At 37.2% G+C, this 22,475-nt stretch overlaps 3 protein-coding genes across 8 annotated transcripts in view; 2 read left to right on the forward strand and 1 right to left on the reverse strand.

Annotated features, from left to right (window-relative positions):
• LOC140151529 (nucleolar protein 11-like) overlaps positions 1–758 on the forward strand; it is a 47,910-nt gene extending 47,152 nt beyond the window's left edge. For 2 of the 3 annotated variants that reach the window (XM_072173901.1, XM_072173900.1), the window contains one exon: positions 577–758. In XM_072173901.1, coding sequence (XP_072030002.1) covers positions 577–738 — 162 coding nt within the window. In that variant the 3' untranslated portion in view covers positions 739–758. The remainder of the gene's footprint in view (positions 1–576) is intronic. The other variant, XM_072173899.1, reaches the window with a different exon arrangement.
• A 1,046-nt stretch (positions 759–1,804) lies between these two features.
• On the forward strand, positions 1,805–16,099 carry LOC140151531 (nucleolar protein 11-like). Of its 4 annotated transcripts, none has more exons than XM_072173905.1 (12): positions 1,805–1,928; positions 3,411–3,526; positions 3,865–3,928; positions 4,573–4,835; positions 5,943–6,029; positions 6,772–6,968; positions 7,896–8,021; positions 10,029–10,112; positions 11,519–11,597; positions 12,802–12,876; positions 14,054–14,161; positions 14,892–16,099. In XM_072173905.1, exons 1-12 carry the CDS (start codon positions 1,820–1,822, stop codon positions 15,012–15,014), a joined length of 1,431 nt encoding a protein of 476 aa, XP_072030006.1. In that variant the 5' UTR covers positions 1,805–1,819; the 3' UTR covers positions 15,015–16,099. The 4 variants fall into 4 exon arrangements, with proteins under 4 accessions (XP_072030006.1, XP_072030005.1, XP_072030004.1 ...); XM_072173904.1 differs by lacking the exon at positions 1,805–1,928 and adding an exon at positions 2,023–2,170; XM_072173903.1 differs by lacking the exon at positions 1,805–1,928 and adding an exon at positions 2,294–2,412.
• Positions 16,100–20,819: 4,720 nt separating this feature from the next.
• LOC140149594 (zinc finger ZZ-type and EF-hand domain-containing protein 1-like) overlaps positions 20,820–22,475 on the reverse strand; it is an 81,753-nt gene continuing 80,097 nt past the window's right edge. Inside the window, exon 76 of the mRNA XM_072171671.1 lies at positions 20,820–22,022. Within this exon, the coding sequence (XP_072027772.1) occupies positions 21,885–22,022 (138 nt within the window). The 3' untranslated portion in view covers positions 20,820–21,884. The remainder of the gene's footprint in view (positions 22,023–22,475) is intronic.

A 22,475-nucleotide genomic window follows, 5' to 3' on the forward strand; every position in this document is an offset into this window, starting at 1 on the left:
TACTGTATTGCGGATTAATATCAATATATTTTATTTCGAGAATTGTCTTGTGACATCTCACAAGAAGTATCACAAATTATTAATTAAAGTCCTATACTTTTGTTTACTTTCTTTAACATGCAAAATGTAATTTTCGGCATAGTGGTAAAAGCCTAATAATTTCCACCGATTATGAGCTGATCAAACTATAGAAGAGTTGTTGGAATCAATAGAAACCTAATTATACATGGAAATAGGAAAGCAACCAAAACACATTTTCATACAAAAATCCTTGATTTCAGGACATAGGTGAAAACATACCTTAGCGACCCAGTGTACAATTCATTGGGTGTAGTTTTAAGTTGTGAGCTTTTGCTTACAGTATTTTGATAGGATACCAACATACAATCACATGTATTTAAAGATGTTGCATAGGTACACTTGCAAAACAACAGCCTCAGTGCGTTTACTGCATTGGATGTAACTGACTTTGATTTTTTTATGCTTAGTGAAATACCTTCCTTATCCCTGTAATGTACAATGTAGTACACAGTAACATGATGCCAAGTTTGTGTATTTCTATTTTTCTCTTTACAGCAACACAGCTTATTTTTTACCAGAATACCCGGTATGAATAAGTCAGCTGAGCAGGTGATCAGGGTGTCTATAGACTCTCCTAGTAAATTACTCCATACAAGCTTCCATACCACTAATAGCCAAATGGTCATGCATGCAGTAGGTAAGTCCCAGTATGAATAAGTCAGCTGAACAGGTGATCAGGGTGTCTGTAGACTCTCCTAGTAAATTACTCCATACAAGCTTTCATACCACTAATAGCCAAATGGTCCTGCATGCAGTAGGTAAGTCCCAGTATGAATCAGTCAGCTGAGCAGGTGATCAGGGTGTCTATAGACTCTCCTAGTAAATTACTCCATACAAGCTTCCATACCACTGATAGCCAAATGGTCATGCATGCAGTAGGTAAGTCCCAGTATGAATCAGTCAGCTGAGCAGGTGATCAGGGTGTCTATAGACTCTCCTAGTAAATTACTCCATACAAGCTTCCATACCACTGATAGCCAAATGGTCATGCATGCAGTAGGTAAGTCCCAGTATGAATCAGTCAGCTAAGCAGGTGATCAGGGTGTCTATAGACTCTCCTAGTAAATTACTCCATACAAGCTTCCATACCACTGATAGCCAAATGGTCATGCATGCAGTAGGTAAGTCCCAGTATGAATCAGTCAGCTGAGCAGGTGATCAGGGTGTCTATAGACTCTCCTAGTAAATTACTCCATACAAGCTTCCATACCACTGATAGCCAAATGGTCATGCATGCAGTAGGTAAGTCCCAGTATGAATCAGTCAGCTGAGCAGGTGATCAGGGTGTCTATAGACTCTCCTAGTAAATTACTCCATACAAGCTTCCATACCACTGATAGCCAAATGGTCATGCATGCAGTAGGTAAGTCCCAGTATGAATAAGTCAGCTGAACAGGTGATCAGGGTGTCTGTAGACTCTCCTAGTAAATTACTCCATACAAGCTTCCATACCACTGATAGCCAAATGGTCATGCATGCAGTAGGTAAGTCCCAGTATGAATCAGTCAGCTGAGCAGGTGATCAGGGTGTCTATAGACTCTCCTAGTAAATTACTCCATACAAGCTTCCATACCACTGATAGCCAAATGGTCATGCATGCAGTAGGTAAGTCCCAGTATGAATCAGTCAGCTGAGCAGGTGATCAGGGTGTCTATAGACTCTCCTAGTAAATTACTCCATACAAGCTTCCATACCACTGATAGCCAAATGGTCCTGCATGCAGTAGGTAAGTCCCAGTATGAATAAGTCAGCTGAACAGGTGATCAGGGTGTCTATAGACTCTCCTAGTAAATTACTCCATACAAGCTTCCATACCACTGATAGCCAAATGGTCATGCATGCAGTAGGTAAGTCCCAGTATGAATAAGTCAGCTGAACAGGTGATCAGGGTGTCTATAGACTCTCCAAGTAAATTACTCCATACAAGCTTCCATACCACTAATAGCCAAATGGTCCTGCATGCAGTAGGTAAGTCCCAGTATGAATCAGTCAGCTGAGCAGGTGATCAGGGTGTCTATAGACTCTCCTAGTAAATTACTCCATACAAGCTTCTATACCACTAATAGCCAAATGGTCATGCATGCAGTAGGTAAGTCCCAGTATGAATCAGTCAGCTGAGCAGGTGATCAGGGTGTCTATAGACTCTCCTAGTAAATTACTCCATACAAGCTTCCATACCACTAATAGCCAAATGGTCCTGCATGCAGTAGGTAAGTCCCAGTATGAATCAGTCAGCTGAGCAGGTGATCAGGGTGTCTATAGACTCTCCTAGTAAATTACTCCATACAAGCTTCCATACCACTAATAGCCAAATGGTCATGCATGCAGTAGGTAAGTCCCAGTATGAATCAGTCAGCTAAGCAGGTGATCAGGGTGTCTGTAGACTCTCCTAGTAAATTACTCCATACAAGCTTTCATACCATTAATAGCCAAATGGTCATGCATGCAGTAGGTAAGTACAATGGCATGAAAAGTTCTGACTCACAAAATGCAGTACACTGCAGCTCAAATGACAATAACGATGCACATGCCATTTAATTTTAACAGTTATGTGATAAAAAAATAAAACAGCCAAGGTGTGTATGCACGAAACAAGTATTTTATACTCTAACTTAAAACTTTTGCTTTGGGAAAATAGTATGGTTTTGAGATCACTCAGAGCAATAGTTTTGACCATTCCTCTTGGGCAGTCAATATTTGTATAACATCTTAGTGTACACATTTTGTTTTTATGAATCAACACAAGCTTTTAATAAATGACATACAATAGATCAGTACTTTACCTGTGTTCATAAACACTATGGTCACATCATCATTGGAATAATTTCAGAGAGATGTTGTTGTACCCAATTCTAGATGTAACTTTACGAAGGGTCCCTGTAGTAAATCCCTATTGCTTAGGGTACCGTTCGTATGTAAGTTTAGTGAATTGGAACTTACGACTCGTCTTTTTAAAGTTACGAATGATTTCGAGACTTGGAATCGGTGTGCTTATGCAAGTTTACAAGTTGAATTCAGTATTTTGCAGGTAGCGGCTAAATATTGCTGTTTTATTCTGTAGTTTTATTGCTGATGTCAACAGAGAAATCAAAGGAGGTGTACAAGTTTTTGTATCTGGCGTGTCTGCATGGTTTACTTTGACGACGCAGCCGCATGGTTGTTAAACAGTGATGAATAACGGTGAAACATGATTGAATCCCTAAATGTTCACCCTTGTATAGGCTTGGCACATGACAAGTAACTTTGAACAATTAAGAAATTTAGTTTGAACAGGTGAAACAAATTTTCACTGATAAAATATTTGACGTCTTTTTATGTTGACATTGCAGGAAGTGACGGTGACCTCTATGAGTGCAGTATATCACATAATGAATTGCCACAGTGCAAGATATTATCCTGCCAGCCTGTACTCAAGAAACTCTCTAGTAATAGACATGCAAAACAGGTGAGTTAGAATGGGCTGTTTGAGTTGAAATCCATACACCTCCTTTGAAATGCATGACCTTAATCTCACACACAGGGGGTGTAGGTTACAAATGAAATTGCCCATTCATGTAACCCCATTTGAAAATTCACAATTCCTGTGTGGAAGATTATGGTTATGTCATCCATATAATAGGGGGTGTATGGATTTCAACTGGAATAATCAATATTATGGTACACTATATTTTTGTGTTGGATACATTGTTCTGTTTAGTGTTTGAAAAGGTACTTAAAAGTTGAGTCTTGTTATTGTTAGGAGTGATTATAAATTTGCTATTTTGTTGTTTTGCGATATTCCAGGTCAAAGTTGCTAGTATAGGATTGTCACTTGTTGCTGTTGTTGGACTAGAAGGGGAATATACAGGTATGGTAAAATAGAAAGCTTGATTCTTATTACTTATGTGTACATGAACAAGATAAGCCTACCTTAAAGCACAACTTAAAGGTCCTTGACCCTGTCGATAGCCCCATCCCCACCCCCTATTTTACTTCATCATAGCTCATATTTTTTCATTACCCCAGTGGAATTTAACGCTCAAGATATTTTACCGCTCAGTTAGATCTCACGACCTTGCAGTTCAGATGCCAAGATCTAACCTTGTTAGTCATGATCTTCATTCCATCTACAGCCCGCACATTAAATGCACTCCCGCCTCACATTCCTGGAATTGTGAAACAGACCAGCTTCAAAAAGGAGGTTAATAGCTGTCTAGGCGCCAACCCGTCAGCTTTATCGTAATGATAACAGCTGTTAATGCCTTGATATGTCTTGACATATATATAAAAAAAATGGCATGAACAAAAACATAGTGATTTGTAGTAACCACACCGGTTACGCAGTATCCTATGGGGCGTTGTTATACATGTTTTTGCTAGAACTCATATGAAACCCACTGGAGAATACAACTGCAAATTTGGAAACATTGTTTTAGTGGCAAGGTTTTGGTTTTATATTTGATAGATTTTTGTGAACAAAATTACTAATAGCCATTCTAACCTACTCTTCAGATCATGTCTGTGTATGGGATACCAAGTACAACATCCTCCTGGCTAAACAGTCACTCCAAAGCTCAACAGACAGAACCAGAATCTCTGTGTCAAACATCATCTATGCATCAAATCATTTATGGGTATCGACTAATCATGGTATCCATGCGTTCAGTGTTGAGAGAGCACCCTCTACTTTATCAGTGGCATTGGGTAGGCAAGCGGCGCCTGAAGAAAGGAGCAGATTTCCGGTCATAGGTCAACAATGGAGGTTTGATGACCAGGTACAATATTAATCTGAGAGTTATAAATTACTGCTAAGACATTAAACAATTATTAGAGAATAAAAGATAGGATTTTGTCTTTTGCCTATCGAATATTGTGTCATAATGGATGGGCTGACCAATATTTTGAGAAGTGGATGCAGGCGCAGCAGGTATCCACTATGATAAAAATATTAGCTGTTGTTTTAAATGAACAGAACCATAACGAACATCTAAGCTACCAAATCGCCTTAATTCACGCACATGTATTACGCAAACACATTATTGTGCGATCATAAAGGATCTACAAGCGTGCCGCTGTTGCCTGTCGTCCCACTTGTTGTCTTAAATGACTATCCACTATTGTATCGTAATTTATAGCTGAAAACCAATCAAATTGGGTGTATTCTTGATAAGATGAACCAACTGAATTAGAATTATAGTATGGTGTATAGAATAGTAGGACTTTTTGTTTCATAGAGTGACCTTCCGTCATTTGTAATGGGGCATAACAAGCTTTTTACTGCAAAATATTGCATAATATCACTCTCTGCAGACAGTTTGTACTATTGTCAGTTTCACCCTGATGTGGCAGTGACGTCAGCGTGTTGAGGCAGCTGTTATGCGCACACATCTATGCGGCGTCATTAATCATGTGTGTGCGTACGCCAGTGCTTTTAGCATCTGCTGCGCTCATTGAAATGCACACTGTCGTTACTGCCTCATCAGGGTGAAAAGTTTTTTTTTTTTTTTTTTTATTCCCTGTGCTTGGAACTGATGGAGGGAGAAAAGACATACATAATGAGCCATCAGTTCCCAACGATCATGAACAATAATTACATAATCAAAATATTCTTTTTGAGCAACAGGTACAAAGAGAGACAGACGAGGCAAAGACTATGGACGAAGACAACGAACACTCACACTCATACAAAACATACAAAGGACAGAAAACAAACAAGAAAAAAGGATTCATATTCTACTCACACACTTAAAAAAAAAAAAAAATAGCCATGATATATACATAATATCATCAGGGTGAAAAGTTGATTAAATGGATGGTTTCTAGTGAATCCCAGGTGTGTCAGTATTAGAGAACAAGAAACATGTTTTTTGTTTGATTTATAGGGTGAATTTGAGGGTGACATGGAAACGGATGATGGTAACCAGGCAGGAGACCATGGGATATTGCAAGATATACTCAACAAAGAGAAGGTATGGGCATTGTTATCAGTACATTTACAATGTTGTATATGTGTTGTATGATATTTAATTTTGGCATGGTTCAAAATATTCAAATAATAATGTAACCTGTAGTATTTAATAAAGTTAACAATCCCAAGATTATGATGGTATCACAAGATGATGGTATTATGATGGTACAAACATGTATGTAGCCCTAAAACAAAGAATCAGATAAAGTAACATTTGATGTGTGTGTTTCTTCACATTACCAAAACAGATCAAATTAAGGCATAGTTAAGGTGGTACTGTACCCCTTGATAAATTTGTGATTATTTTTGCCTTTTTCTCAAAAAATAATAACACACTGGTAACAAAAGTTATGTATATTATAGGGGCAAGGCCAAGGAATCCAGTTACTACACTGGAATTTCAGTGACTCAAGACAAGCGGTGTGTTATTTATGATAAGAAAAGAGATACCACTAGAATGTACCTCATTTCTTAACATATATAATGAACCACTGGTCTTGAATCACTGAAATTTCAGTGAAGTAATTGGATTCCTTACTCCTATAATATACATAACTTTTGTTACCAACATGTAGTTATCTTTTGAGAAAAAAGCAAAATTAGTCACAAAATTTATCAAGGGGTGTAGTACCACCATAAGGCTAAAGATGGCAATTTTATTCATGCTTGCCGTAATTGAAATTATTCTAGCCTACTCGGATTGATAAATCAATTTTTGTTTGATTTTGTGTTTCTTCTATCAGATAAAATCAGCCAAACAGTTTAAATCTGCAGTATACAAATTATTGTCCAGTAAGCAGCTACCTGTCAATCATGTTGACCAGGCCACCATGCTCCATAGTATATTGAAGCATGTATGTGACAGATGTGCTGAGGATAAGAAGTTCTGGCCTAAGGAAGGGCTGGTGGATATCGTAAAGACTGGGCTAATTGCAGCCAGGTAGGGCATTGTTAAAAAAAGTGATAAATTGCATAATCTAATAATTTAGAAGCTGGTGCAATTTTCAAAAATCTTCATGTGTGTGTTACTGTTGCTATCGTAAGGAAATGAAAATCACAATCAGATTATTTTCTGTATTCTTGAGAATTTGAGTTATGGCAGAAACTACACTGAAAAAAGTTCTAATCTAGATTTACTTTGGATAATAACTCTAGAAACACCAATGTATTAATCATTTCCCCCCCCCAACTCAACACAAAAATTGACAACCATGAGAGTTACCAAATAGCGCGGAAAAGGGGTAATTTTTTTACCAGTAGCGAGGACAGCAAAATTGGGAAAATTTGACCGTGAAATCAGCAAAATAGGGGGTATTTAATTTGCACTGTCCGCGAAATTTGGATAAAAAGGGTACTTCGGAAAATCCGGTAATTTTATGTCAATATTTAGTGTCATTGAAAAGGGGTGTTTGAAATTCTAGTCATTGAAAAGGGGTGTTGGAAATTCTAGTCATTGAAAACCACAAAAAAGGGATTGTTTTTTTGACCAAATTTTGTCCTCGATTTTGCATGAAAAAGGGGGTAAATTTGATGAAAAATCATTGCAAAGGGGTCTTTAAAAGATTTGGTAACTCTCATGGTTGCCAACATTTGTGTTGAGTTGGGGGCCGGGTCATTTTCTCATAAGATTGGAAAGCCCTGTGCCTGTCAGCTTGATACATTATTCAAACCTTGCTCATCTGGGTATACACAGATTGTTTAATTTGTCAGTGCTTGTTCATTTTCCTGTCATATGCTTTTGCTACTTTTTCAGTTTGCTAATGTGTCAGACATATGATACACATTTTCAATTCACCATGATTAATCCCCATTGCTATTAGAATCAGACTAATCATTTCTTTGTTTTCAACATTTCTTGTTTTCACAGTTCTTGTACAGATTTTGTGTCATGTGTCATTGAAAGAGGTGATATTGATGTACTTATTAGCTGCCTACAACATATGCAGGATATTCCTGATAGTACACTGGCTTTAGTAATTGACTTTATACTAAGGTAATAATCACACTCATGTCATTTCTATCAATGGGCTTAAATATTGGATAACACAATATTTCACTAAAGTAAATTTCCTAATTCAGATATCTGGATATGCGATGTTGATCATCAAGCTCATAGAAGAAGGGCAAAATCTTCACCCCTTCTACGCTCTCGATGACCAATGGGTCTACTGTCTTGTAGTTGTGATTGCGATCAGACAATCAGGGTAATTGCTTATCACTTCTGCATTCATGCTTGTATATGCTCAAATGCTTGACTCATTGCACATAACTTGGAACAATTAGGATATATACTTTACTTAAATTTAAGTTGAACTTCATCAACTCTGGTATTATATACAACTAGATTTCGCGGTTCTCGGGGTGGGGCGGTTCTCGTGATAGGCCTATTTCTAATTACCCAACACCCGTTACCCAAATACCTGCCCTGACTTTTTAACTACTATGAACAACTCTCTTTGTTTTGTAGCTGTGATGCTTAGGCCTACTTCGGTAGTTAGGTAGGCCTACCCATAATCTGGAAACCCATCATTCGCTTCTTCCAAGCCCTGTCCTGCTACCACATTGGAGGACCCGAAATTAGTATCTGGACGTGGATATAGGCCGTTACTAAAGTAATGAAATCAATCGGGAGAAATATGCCTATTGGTCCGATGAGATGCACCTGTTAGTGCCTGTTAGTCACACCGCAAGTGACCCATCCATTTCCTCATTGCACTATTTGTAATGTAAAGAGGTTATTGCAATTGATTAACAATGGGTACACACTACTGTAATTCTTAATTAATTTAATTACCTTTATTTAACGAATCAAATGGTGATTAGGTACCTTGTTTGTTCCATTAACTGCCCAGGGCACTTAAAGTCATTTTGGGTGAGCTCTTATTTTTATATTATTTATGTAATTGCATATGTAAAAAATGGCCTAAAATATGGATTTTATGTGTAGACGGTTCTGTGTTCGATACATGTGTAGTTGGATCCTGCACATAATGATAGAGGATCATCATGTGTAGAAAAATCACTGGGTCGGCACTTATAGGGGCATGTGCTGTTAATGGAATGAATATGGTACATTTTGACAGTGTAAAATAATATGTTAATGAAGCTAGAAGTTAAATATTGGAAACAAATATTTAGACAATTTGCTCCATAAAATTTAAAAGTACAAACTTTTAATTCAAAATTATGAATGTGATTGAAACAATTTGTGTTGGGTATAGACCACTTGGCATGTGACGTCATTGCCCGGCAGTATGCGCGCGCATTATAGCAATTCCCATTGTTATTTGCCCTGCAGTGTGCGTGACGCATCGTAGTTTGCTAAGGGCATGTGCATTTTAAATCGCCCGCCACATTTCATATAGTACATGAAAGCCATTGAACAGTGTAGCCACTCGTTCAAGCTTATCGAAAGACGAGTCCCTCACCTTTGTTGATAAACAGTGATGTCAAGTGGTCTATATGAAGTACAAACTGTGCCCTTTGCCTCACCCTTCCACACCCCTTAATGTTGGAGCCTGAGGGTCTCACAGATCTGCTGGCAGCATGGCTGTGCCTAACAGTGAATTGAGGGAGTGTGAAGAGATCCACCAAAGGACAATGGGAGCAGTGTTGCAAACTCATTTAACTGATAGGGAGAAGTGTTGCACACTGGTCAAAGTTGTTGAATATGGTGCAAGAGTGCCAGGTTCAAAATCTCTACAGGTGGTTCCTCTGGAAAGGGCGTAGCAGATGACCCATGATAAAGACCTTGTTATAGTCGGTCCTGATCGGCTACATTTGCCTGTCCTGTAAAAATACCCTGATATCTATTCAACCTTCTTCACCAGGTGACTTGGCCTCCGCCTCCCTGATTGCAGCTCTTGATGCCTAGATATGCTTGATGTAAAAAAAGTCCACAGGATTATAGATATATCTACATGTATGTTTCTACTTAACCAAATGAAAACACAGAATTTGCTTGCAGTTAATAATATGTTTTCTGTTTATTTTCTATTAGGGATCTTTCATCAGATACAGATGACAGTGGCAAATCGGACACACCCAAACGTTGCCCCATTGCTGAAGATAAGGCAGAATTAATGTATCCTTTTTTTGTATGTACCATATTTCAACCAAACTGTTGCAGTCAATATACTATACAGTACCCTAATTGTTATCGAACATACAATCGCTGATGTGTGCACTTCCAGACAGTATTAGCGATATTTTAATGGGGTTTAGGAGTCTAGGTGGTTTGCTTCCCCCCGTTTTTGGCAGTGACCCAGTAGTGCGCTATGGGTCAACATGGCAGAAAAATAGTGCCAGATTGTCCCATACATGTCTAGCAGTATTATTGATTATCATTAGACCACGGTACTGTAAAACAGAATTTGCGGGGTCAACCAGAAAGTGAGAGCTTATCTCTGGGCACGGCAAGGCTCCCATCTGCAAAATACCTGGATGTAGTGTGCCATCACTTAATATGTGACCTGATCAGATCATTTCAGGCCAAAGGCGGAAATTCTGAAAATTGAGTCACAACCATTACTAACTTTCTCAGTACCTACACTTGCTGATGTTGAATCAGCGGGTTTTTGGAATACTTGGTTGCAAAATTATGAACCTTTTAAATATTGATTTCTTTTGATTTTCAGTGTTTGTTCTCCTCACTTTTAGCCTATATCTCGGTTTCATTTATTGATTGGATCAGATCTGGTCATATATGCTCATTGTGGAACCATGCCACAGATAATTATACTTATGAGTATGACGATAGCCTTGTTAGGCCCTGGGACTTGCTCTGTAGGCTGAGCCTAGGGATACCCGGGGGGGGGGGGGGCTACTTGGAACTATATATTTGTATGATTATGGAACAAGTCTGGTTATGAATATGCCAGGTAAATATGAAGGCCCCTCCTCTTCAAAGAAAAAGCATACCATCCATCCAAGAATTACTCTGCAATAAGCGGTGGTCCACAAACAACACACCACAAATCAAATATTTACGATACCAAAATTCTATAAGTCTAGTGTGTTTTCGATTGGCAAACTACACATAAATGATGATACAGTCAGTATTGAGTCTGCCCGGTAAACCAATTCGGCCCCAGTAGTGACATTGCACTGTTTGATAATAAGATCAACAGTGTGGCAGAAGTGGCGGCATCTCAATAGAGGTTGTGACCTTGTAATGCTATGTGCTGGGCCTGGAAAATGTTATACCATTCAGCAAATTAATTCAGCGGTGTCCGCCTGCCCTGTCTGATTACCGCATAAAAAAAACAAGGTCACGCGTTGCTTTGCAGCTTGACCAGGGGTGCCGATGTGATGATGACATGATTCAATTAGCCAATCAAAATCCCACTTCCGTATATGCCATAAACTGCGCCAAATTTACAGACCTCTGAAGTTCTCTGCTGAAAACTATAGTAATGCTAAAATATTTGTCATCAACAGCTAATGTGTGATGTGTTTATTAGGTTAACCTCCTTAACTCTCCATTCTCAGTGACTTGACTCTGAAGTGTCCAATGAATGATATCTTCATGCTAGAGTGCATAGCCAAAGTGAAATTTCAACAAGTTATGGTAAGTTGCAACAAATTCAGAATTTGGTCACAGAATGTCAATCACTTTTTATTTTTTATATGTAAAAGCACTAAGTATGTGATTAAAGCCAGAAACATCTCCAATGTTTAGTATGATGGATAGGAAATGTTAACCACAGAATATCTCTGCACAGTTGCCTTATGTCTATATCATGCTCAGCAGTTGCAAGGAGCATAGTGTTTTTTGTGATGTAACTTCCGTCGCTTATCAGAAAAGAAATTGCTGATATCTGATTGATAAGTCACTACGTAGTGTCAAATCGAATTGTTGCTATGTCGCTAGCTATGACTGAACATTGGGAGGGATTGTGCAGATGCCCTCAGTATTTGATGACTAGCGATTTCTGAATCCAATATTCAATAGTAGGTCCATATTGCATTGTTGTAATTTACTTATACTGATGAATCATAGATAACTACACCATATCCCTTTGTTTTATACTGACTGGAGAGGGTGACAATAGGTTTTTTTGTGTATTTAGAAAATGACGGTGCAAAGGTATTTTTGTCATGGTTTCTACTGTACCCCTGGTGAATGCACTAGGGTTCTATAGGGACACTTCATAGTAATGTGGTTCATAGTAATGTGGATTCGTGAGCATGTGTAAATTGTGACAATTTTTAATGATGTATATTAACTCCAACACTGAACACAGCTTTTTGCTATTCTGAAGTTAAAGAAGAAACAAAAAAGGATAGAAGATGAACAAAGAAGTGGCTTGGTATCCTCGGGAATCGAACCTCAGACCCCTCGCATGCCAAGCACACAATCACCAACCTGTAGCCACAGGGGTTTCCCCAAGAAAGCCTGTATTGAAGCTTATTTTCATTGGGGTCCATGTGAACACCGGGACGGGTTGGGAACAGTCAGGGGTTAACACCCTACTGTTTTTTAAACTAGCTGCGAGATACATGTACAGGTATGGCTCTCTTTTCACAGGCCCGACAGTTTAACGTCCCCTCCGAAGGACAGAGTACTTTCATGATTCATTTACCCAATTCTAAATGAACCATGGGAAGAATGGAAGTCTGAATTTAATCTACAGAGGTTGTCAATTAATTTCAGACACTTAGGGTGATTGCATCATGGCATCATGTGGGATTCATGCATTCACAGTGGTTATCCTTTTGGTATTTGTGATGTTTACTGGTGTATGTCGTTGTTTCTCTATTTATATCAACAGGTGCTGTTACGTTATCTATACTACAGACTGAATACAACGATAGCTGATGATGAACAGACTCTACCAGCTAATGTGGTGAGATAACTTATATCCATTGAATAAGCACTATAAGAAATGAGTTTTATCTATAAGAAATGAGTTTGTTCTACTAACCTAACTTGTAGAAGTTTCATTTGGTACTAATCAGAGAATGAAGCGTTGTCTGCAGAAATCGGGATGTACAGCTGATGAGGTCATATTCAATTGTGTTTATAAAAAGTCCCTTTTCACAAACCTTTAGTCTTTGAAATAAGATTATACATACCCTTTAGGGTCAAACTTCAGGTATTTGCATTTTCAAATACAGCAAAGGGTTGTAGCTAGAGGGTGAATGGGAATTGTCTGCTACATAAATTCTTTTTGGACAAAGGATACCAGTTTCCTGTTGATGTACAGACAGTCTTTTCTTTGATGTTTTTGTGCAAAAACTTTCAAAATTTGCTACAAGTATTGATTAAAATAATTCAATATTACTCATGGTTAATGTTTAATAGGAGTAAAAGGTAGCGATCGCAATCTAATAGTTCAAGTCCACTATTTAGGAGGCTCTCTATACCTGTATTAACCTCTGATTTGAGAAAATAGCTAGTGTTTCAGACTCCTAGTTCTTTAAATAAAGTCACATGGGCAAGTGGATTGTTGTCATAGACATAATTGGAAGCCAGTGATTTGTTAATGCAGCCCATGTGATTAGATTGGACCCTTAGGCATACCATACTAGGCAGTCAATAGAAGGGTAGCATTTTTTGAGACATAATTTTCATCGATTATCAGAAAAGTGAATAATTGCCGATATATGGTCGATAGGTTACTAACGTGTCTTAGTGTCAAGTCTCAAGCAGTTGACTTGAAGGCAACTTTATCACTACTTCACTAGCAGCGAGTTAATGCTAGTAGTGACTGCAAACGCTAGCAGCATTTTATCACTAGCGGTTTATGACTCGCGTGTTACAACTGCTTGTACGATGTGCCCTTTAAATGTGGATGTTTTTGTGGTTAGCCATCTTATAAGGGAAGTAACTTTTGTTAAAGAAACACATGAAGTCAGCAATTCTGGAAATGAAGTGTGTGTGATATTTAGTCGATGACTAAAGACTGCAATTCTGCAAACGAAGTGTGTGTGATGTGTCGATGACTAAAGAATATGCTTTTTTCCTTCAAAATAATCTTATCACAATTTTAAGTGACTCCTTTTTGTGGTATTTTCCATCAGGTAATTGACTGGATTATGTTGATTCTGGATGCCCATTACTCACAGCTGGTGTTGTCTCCTGAAGCCAGGGTACTACTTGTCAATCTAAATCAAATTGTTGAAACATTGGTAAGCTTATCATTACATTTTGTCAACATGAAGAGAGCAACTTCCAATTTTTAAAAGAAATAAATTTAATGCTGGAAATAAGTGCTCACTATTTATTTTTGGTCATTTTAAAAATATGTGATTTGAACAACGAACAATAGTCTGGTCGAAATTGCTTAGTGTGGCAATGTGGTCAAGCTTGCTTGCCCACAATGGGCCCGTGTTGACTATCCCAAGTGCTTGCTTTATTCAATTGTTAATTTAAAACGCATGGATTGTTATAATTCTTTACTGATGAATACTAGGGCATGATGCAATCAATATGACCTTGCGGTTGTTTCGGGCTATGTCAATGGTCGTGCTCTGCCATTCCCCTCTACAGGTCCACATGGTCCGTTTTTTATTTGCAACTTTAACAAATGCAACAAAATTCATACACTGGTATCAATCTCTGTGCATTTAGAGTGCTTGGTAGTAAATTTGGTATCAAATAGCTTCAAATGGGAGCTAACAAGATTATGCACACGACCTTATCAATCAAATTGTCATAACAAGATTTTTTGGTTTAGAACGGCTTAAATAAGTGCGGACTTTCTTTATGTGAGTAGTTTATTTCCCAACTTCTGACTTTTGCTGCTTGTGGTAAAAAAAGCTATTGAAAATCCTATTTTCTGTGCTTTATACATAATATTTCCTCTAGATATGTGATCAACATCATCTAAACTCCCTGTACATTTTGCTTTCTCAACAGTCGCATTACCATGATGAAGTAGATGCAGTACATGAGATGCTTAGCAACCTGCCATCACCAATCACTGAGACTCCCAAAGCCAAACCTGATGCCATCTATAGCATTGAAGTTCTCAAATTATGATGAAACACCCACTGCCATAACCAATCACTGAGACTCCCAAAGCCAAACCTGATGCCATCTATAGCATTGAAGTTCTCAAATTATGATGAAACACCCACTGCCATCACCAATCACTGACACTCCCAAAGCCAAACCTGATGCCATCTATAGCATTGAAGTTCTCAAATTATGATGAAACATCCACTGCCATCACCAATCACTGACACTCCCAAAGCCAAACCTGATGCCATCTATAGCATTGAAGTTCTCAAATTATGATGAAACATCCACTGCCATCACCAATCACTGAGACTCCCAAAGCCAAATCTGATGCCATCTATAGCATTGAAGTTCTCAAGTTATGATGAAACATCCACTGCCATCACCAATCACTGAGACTCCCAAAGCCAAATCTGATGCCATCTATAGCATTGAAGTTCTCAAGTTATGATGGAACATCCACGCCATAATGTTACCTTGCATCGTATTAGAGCATTATCACTTTGACTCTCGAAAACCACAACCCCACTTGTCAATTTTGAGCATGTTTACAGTGTTTACTACTGTATTCATTCCAGGGTGCTTAACAATGTCATTTTGGGTGGGCACTTATTTTTACATGATTTACCTAATTTTTTCCTAACAGGCGTTTATTAGAGATGAATCTATGTATGTTATAAAAGGGTCCTGAGGCATTCTAGTAGCTTTTCTGATGCAAAAAATGTATTGCAAGTTTACACACTACTTCTAATTCACCAGCTACTGCACTGTATTGACATCTATCCATCACTTCAACATTAATGGTACCCTTTAACAAATTGGAAATACCCTGGGTGGGCGCTTATTGGGGCATGGGCGCTTATTGGAATGAATATGGTAATTGTAGTAATCAACCCATCAAAGGAAGTCGAAACTTTGTTTCTATGGTAACAGATAGCTATCAGATCTCTATAGACAGTGACCTTTATGCAAGCAAGGAAGTGGAATTCAGAAACCATGTTTGACATACGCATGCTAGCAGACGACAGTGTGATATGTGTGATGGACACTTCAAGAGAGAATTACTTGATGTATTTTATAAAAAAGCACAAGTTATTATTATCTAATGGAACTATTTGTGCTCATTGATTACTTGGTTTCAGTATAGCTTGGGGACTGTAGTAGAAATTTCACTTGAATGAACACAGCTGCCAACATTAACTGTACACGATCCCACCGCAATCTCACCTGTGCATATTTCAAAGAACAATGCAAATGTACAACCTTGGATACTTAATGAAAATACTAACCAAGTGAGTTGGTATGGTTGGATTCACTTTCACATCACGCATATGCGTTCATCACACAGTGTACGCTGATGATCGTCATGCTGTTGGCAGCTGTGTTCATTCAAATAAAATTGACAACTTGAAATATGAAATAAAATTTGGGTGATGGGTCACATCCAGATCTTGCAAAATATGTTAATTTTTCAGGCCTTGTCTTTTGAGTGACATCACTCTCCTCAAATCTTGTCAGGTGAGCTGTAGACGAGTGATTTTAATCACTTGTATTATTATTATTACACCAAATGTAGGCAAGCTCTCCTCAGCTTCATTTTAGGCGAGTGATCGCTCTCCCTCGCCTCGAAAGACAAGGCCTGATTTTGTGACTACCGACACATGTTAAGCCAGTCTATTCTCAACATGAAAACAAAGGAAACCTGCAAAAAGTAATAAGGAGTGTCATTTGATGTAATGTGGTGATGTATCATGTTGCAAAGGATTCTGGGAAGGGTCTCAAGGGAGGTAGACAACACAATGGGCCTCATGGAAGAACAGAGGATACCTTAAAACATCCACTGAATGAGTAACCCAGGCAAAAGAAGAAATAAAACAAACAAACAAAACAATGTGTTACAATCTAGTACAATAAGGCAAAAAATAAATCGGTTGCCCTTCCAAGACAAAAATTTAGAAGGTAGGTAGGTCGATGCTTTTTTTTTCATGGGCTCTTCCTCCATTTTGATAAGGCTAGTATTGACAAATGGTTAAACATTGTGCGTTTTCAGACTAAATTAAATGGAAATAGTTCACTTGTTTTAATTAAATTATTTAATGAATAAAATGAATGAATAACACATAAACATGTCCAACATGTAGATACTGTCAAAAGTTTGGAAAAAAAAGTGATTGAAAAAAAAAACCGACCAAAGTTTTCTAATTTTTTCTGTTGGGCGGTCGCGGAGGATATCAGATGGATGCTATTCATCAGAATGCTGTGATCATAATGATAATATCTACTCTTATTTGTTCATAAATTAATTTGACAAAATGGACTTCTTTAATAAAACTGAATAAGACATAACATAACTTCTCAATGTAATTATTTGTCTTTATTGTTGAACTTAATTATTTGTGAACAAAATTCACATGCATATAACATAAAATATAAAGTTTTTTGTACAAACTGTTTATTTTTTGGACTACTTGTTTTTAAATCGCTACTAAATTGGGTCTTTACTGTCCCAGTTCAGTAGTGGCTGCTTGACAACTGCTTTTTCAAAACTTGCTACATCCACCACCATGTTCCATATTTGGTCAAAACAAGCACTTGTGTTTGTTGCTTAAAATGGCAAATACTATATAGGTCTATTCCTACAATATAGTGGGGAAAACAGATTCACTCAGCAATGGCCTCAAACCAAGAAGATACAAATGAGTAACATGGGGTTGAGGGCTGAGCATGTTTTGGAAAAGCATTAGAATATGTAACAAATTCAACCATCCTGTTACCAGCTATTATAACCACACAAGGCTGGAGCAGATGTGTCGGATTTGTGTCCTCATAAATAAACAAAAATGTACAAATATTCGGCAAGTTATCAAGACACAATAAACACTTTAAATTATGTTGCATACAAACATATTAACATTGAAATCACCAATAAATTATTTATCAATTACAAAGGATTTTAAGGATGTTAATCTAACAAACATAATATATTCTCTTATAATATATATTGAAAAAGCTGAGTATAAACAATATTTGTTGTGTTTTTGAAATAGAAGATCCTTTACTATTAGCTTACCATATCCCATACATTCATCCCAGCTAGCACTAAAAATTATATGCTGCAAAAATTGTGGCTCCTTACAAATTGTAGAAAGTTTGCAGTGTGAAATATTGTGCTTTGCAGTATTTTGGCTGTGCTTTGACTGATACAAAACATGACCTATACCAAAACCACAATTCAATTACTTTAAACTAACCCGGAATCCTGGCCTGATCAAAAAATTTAAAACTGGTATTCATAATATTCTCAACTGTTTGCAGAGTTACTTATATCTATCATAATGCAAGACAACTTGAGAATCATTCCAGTGTATTATAAAAATAAATCTTTTAACATTGAAACCAACTCATGACCTGTTACATACACCACAAAATGCATAAAAATGACAGCTTATGTTTCACAAGCTTTTAAAAACCACATTGATTTCAGGGAAAATAGCATAAAATCTTGTCTACAAGCATATAGAGTGCTTCTGATGAAAGCTAAATTAATGCAGGTGCCATTATGGAGTTTGAGCAGATAAATTACAGATCCAAGCATATACAAACAAGTGTTATTGTAAGACCAATCTATTGTATTGGCATATTCATGCTGGTTTAATATTAATTGAGCTTTCCTCAAAAATGCTATATATGCTTGTAGACAAGGTTTTACGGTATCTTGCAACGTATTTGACAACTTTGTGTCAATATTCAACAATTTTTATTTTAAGTTTATGTCTGGTAACTTCTGAGTAACTGGATATACTATTCTAAGAAAATGTATGATGGTCTACAAATGCAGACAATTTTTTGAGAAAATGTTGTTTCAAACTGCAATTCAATCGGTTTGATAAACACAACCAAACAATGGCAACAAACTTTCATGACACCTTTGGTTATGTTGCTAAATAGCATGTTGATAATTTTTGAAGGATTTAAAATAACAACTTAAATATATTGTACTAATAATCCAAAATGAAGCGTTGTAACCATTGACGGCTTCTAAAACAAAACCATCACACAAGATGACAAGAAGGTAAGAGGCAAGTTTGCAATACTCACTGTTGTCTTTAAAAATGCTCCAGTCTAATAAATACTATCCTGCCAATTGTTTCAATGAAAAAAAATCTCAAAATACAAAAAATACAATGTTAAATCTTTCCTCTCAAAACAGGGTATTCATTTCTGTAGGAACACTAAAAGAGATTGTTTTTGATGCGGGTAAAATCAATGTTTGCAACTTCTAATAATAATTAATAATAAAAATAAAATGCAATGACCTATGACCCTGGGGTATTAATTAGATAACATATGGTATGTGGTTTTGTACTTCTTTTCATCCCCGCTTGCATGTTACAAAATCAGCATTATAGACAAGTTATTTAATAATTGCATTTTATATACAAAGTATTTCTTGCCTTCTGCACATTGCAAGGTTTTAAAAATAAAAAATGTCAACAATCCAACCAAAGTTCAAAGGGATGCTGACATCATGTAGCATCAGGCAAAGTAGATGACCTTTGACCCCAAATCTGTGAACACCCTATAGACACTGGATATAGCCGATGCATATCAACAATCCAACCAAAACTCAAAGGGACGCTGACATCATGTAGCATCAGGCTAATAAGTAGTTGACAACAATTACCACATAGTTGCCAATTAATATTATACATCATGTACTGGTTTACAAAGAATAAAGTATGAAAAACAAGGCTATGGAAAGAAATATGATTCAGGACTGCCACAAACCTTGTGTTCAAAATTTGGAAACAATTTGAGTGTGGTGCTACCACATTAATAGTTGACACTGTAATTTGATCAATGCTAGTAACAATTAGTACCCCAATATAATAATTGTATACCTCATTTTTAAGCCAATTGAGTTTTTTTGCCCCTAAAAGGGCATTTCGTGATCCACAGCATCATCCCCCACTTTTCTCAAAAAAAGTTGAGATTTTTATATCACTGGAAACCTCTGGCTACATAATGTTTATATACAAAATAGTTCTTGCAGTTTAATTCGTTTAGCAAAGATATCGTCAAGTTTGAATTTCGTTCTGGTATACCAGAACAAAATTACAACAGATTGTCTATGGAGCAGTGTAATACACATAATCATGCATAACTCGCAAATGCAAATCGGAATCAACTAAAATTCTGGGAATAAGCTTTTTTCGTGGATATCTAGTGAAAAATGTCATAAAAAGAGGATGCTAGGATCACGAAATACTCCTTTAATACCCTATTCATATCTACCAAAATCAGATTTTTGTAATTAGTTATACACCAGGCACAAAAAGAAACTCGTCAGTTATATTTATCCTTGCTGTTCAAAAACCTGATAAGTTTGGATTATTCTGAAATATACATGTTGTTAATTGGACTTTGCTTTCTCATTTGACACCCTGTTTGTGACAAACGAACAAGAATTGACCAAGATATGCGCCTCCAAAGTCTCAAACCCCAAAAGCAAAAGTTGCATTTTCAACGATTTTCAATGGGAACGCATCGTTGTATTGCACACAAGCACCACGGGCCAATCAATAAAGTACACAGTGTAACAGGCACAATTTAATCGTTAAATTGCAACTTTTCATTTTGGGGTTTGATAGTTTGGAGGAGCATATCTTGGTCAATTCTTGCCCAATGTTCACGAACAGGGTGTCAAATGAGAAAGATAAGTCCAATTAACAAAATGTATATTTCAAAATAATCCAAAATCATCAAGTTATTGAACAGCAAGGATGAATATAACTGACGAGTTTCTTTTTGTGCCTGGTGTATATCCAAAGAATTGTGAATAAATATGTATGTGAAAAGTGTTTTTGAACACAAGTTTTCAAATTACCATAATATCAAAAATATGAACAGAATACAAGTGAAGTCAGCCAAATGTATAAGACAAAACATTGAAGGTGATCCGACAGGTACATGAACATAATTATGACCGTCCATCACAAATGAGTTGTTATGAAGCAATTATGCCTAGCACAGGATCTGTGCTGTCTGATGCAGTCCCCACTGCATCCTGAGACTAGTATTAACCTTGTCAGGAGTTGGTTAAGTGAATGCTGAAAAATAAAGCCACTCAACCTGACAACTGTCTTTGAATAAACCAACCTATATCCTCTCATTGATTTAGATATGCTGGACAAGAACATTCTAAAATGAATTAAAATTATATATCTCTATTTTTGTTTATTATTTGCTAATAAATTGGTGTACACATGCAAAATGTTAAACTAATATAAGAAATACAAAATCTGGCATTAAAAATTAAGTAAGATCAAAGTGAAATACATTTTTTGATTCTCACACAAATATGACTGTCAAATTTGGAACCTAATCTGAATGTGTGCAATCTACACTGGGACAGTCTTTTACATTGCGGATCCAGGTTGTAAGACCAAAAAGGCATCAGCTATCATAACTACATCAACTCATTTATGCCATTTGAACAATTAATGGAGCAGTTACACCAAATATCATCTTAGGGGGTTGCTCCCTCGGCTCAAATTACTGGGACAAAAAGGACCAACATAATGTGATGTGCACCTTCTCTTTGGCTGATTTTTGATCAAAATTATCTTGATTTTGACACATTTTAGCGTTAATTTTGTCTCGCTTAAGTAATGTTGGCAGTGAATTGCATCCACTCCTTGCAAATGTTGCCTGGTACGTCACTGTTTAAAGTACAGGTGATCAATTTTCATCAGCTTTTATTCTTTGTTTGCCATTTTGTATATTGACAGCTCTACTTTTTGCCATTCTTACATCATCTTCATCATCATCATTTCAAGCAAATCACCTGCCAGGATTCACATCCCATTCATGATGTACGGTCACATAACATCAGTTGATATAGAATGAATTGAGACTAAATGTCGGTACTGGGTAGGATTTCTTGATAAGACCAAGTTCTTTGAAAGCTTCGCTGGCTTTGTTGGGGATATTCAATGCTAGGCCGATTGCAGCTATGTTCTGAAGTGCCTGGAGAAGAAAACAGCAAAACAAAAGAATATATGGTGTTATTATTCTGTGACACAATTGCAGAACCTGAATACTACAAAATACTACTTGATATATGCGCTGTTCGTGCATGCATCCAACGTGGTGTGATGACGCAATCGCCCTAAGTGATATGTAGGCACGGTTTCGCTGGCCAGCGAAGCCCAAGACCCGTGGCAAAGTGTCGCCGACCGAGTGCTTGGCATGCGAGGGGTCTCGGGTTCGAATCCCACCCAGAGCAAACAACTTCTTTCCTTCTTTTCTCTTTTATTCTTTCCTTCTTTCCCTTCCTGTCGCCAAAAAGCCCTTAGGGCGTTAGGGTTAATTATTTTAATCTAATAATAAGCAGCTTACTCGATTTGCTTATGGCAATTCTGTAGGTCAGACTCCTGTGATGTGCTTCCATAGCACTCTGTCCATCAATCAATCGATCGA

This window comes from Amphiura filiformis, chromosome 4, assembly GCF_039555335.1.
Source record: "Amphiura filiformis chromosome 4, Afil_fr2py, whole genome shotgun sequence".
Taxonomy (NCBI): domain Eukaryota; kingdom Metazoa; phylum Echinodermata; class Ophiuroidea; order Amphilepidida; family Amphiuridae; genus Amphiura; species Amphiura filiformis.

Coding starts and splice junctions, on each gene's coding strand:
- LOC140151531 (XM_072173905.1), top strand. CDS start 1,820: ATGAATAAGTCAGCTGAACAGGTGATCAGGGTGTCTATAGACTCTCCT. Junction 8,022..10,028: donor GTAATTGACTTTATACTAAG/GTAATAATCACA, acceptor ATTTTCTATTAG/GGATCTTTCATCAGATACAG. Junction 14,162..14,891: donor ATCAAATTGTTGAAACATTG/GTAAGCTTATCA, acceptor CTTTCTCAACAG/TCGCATTACCATGATGAAGT.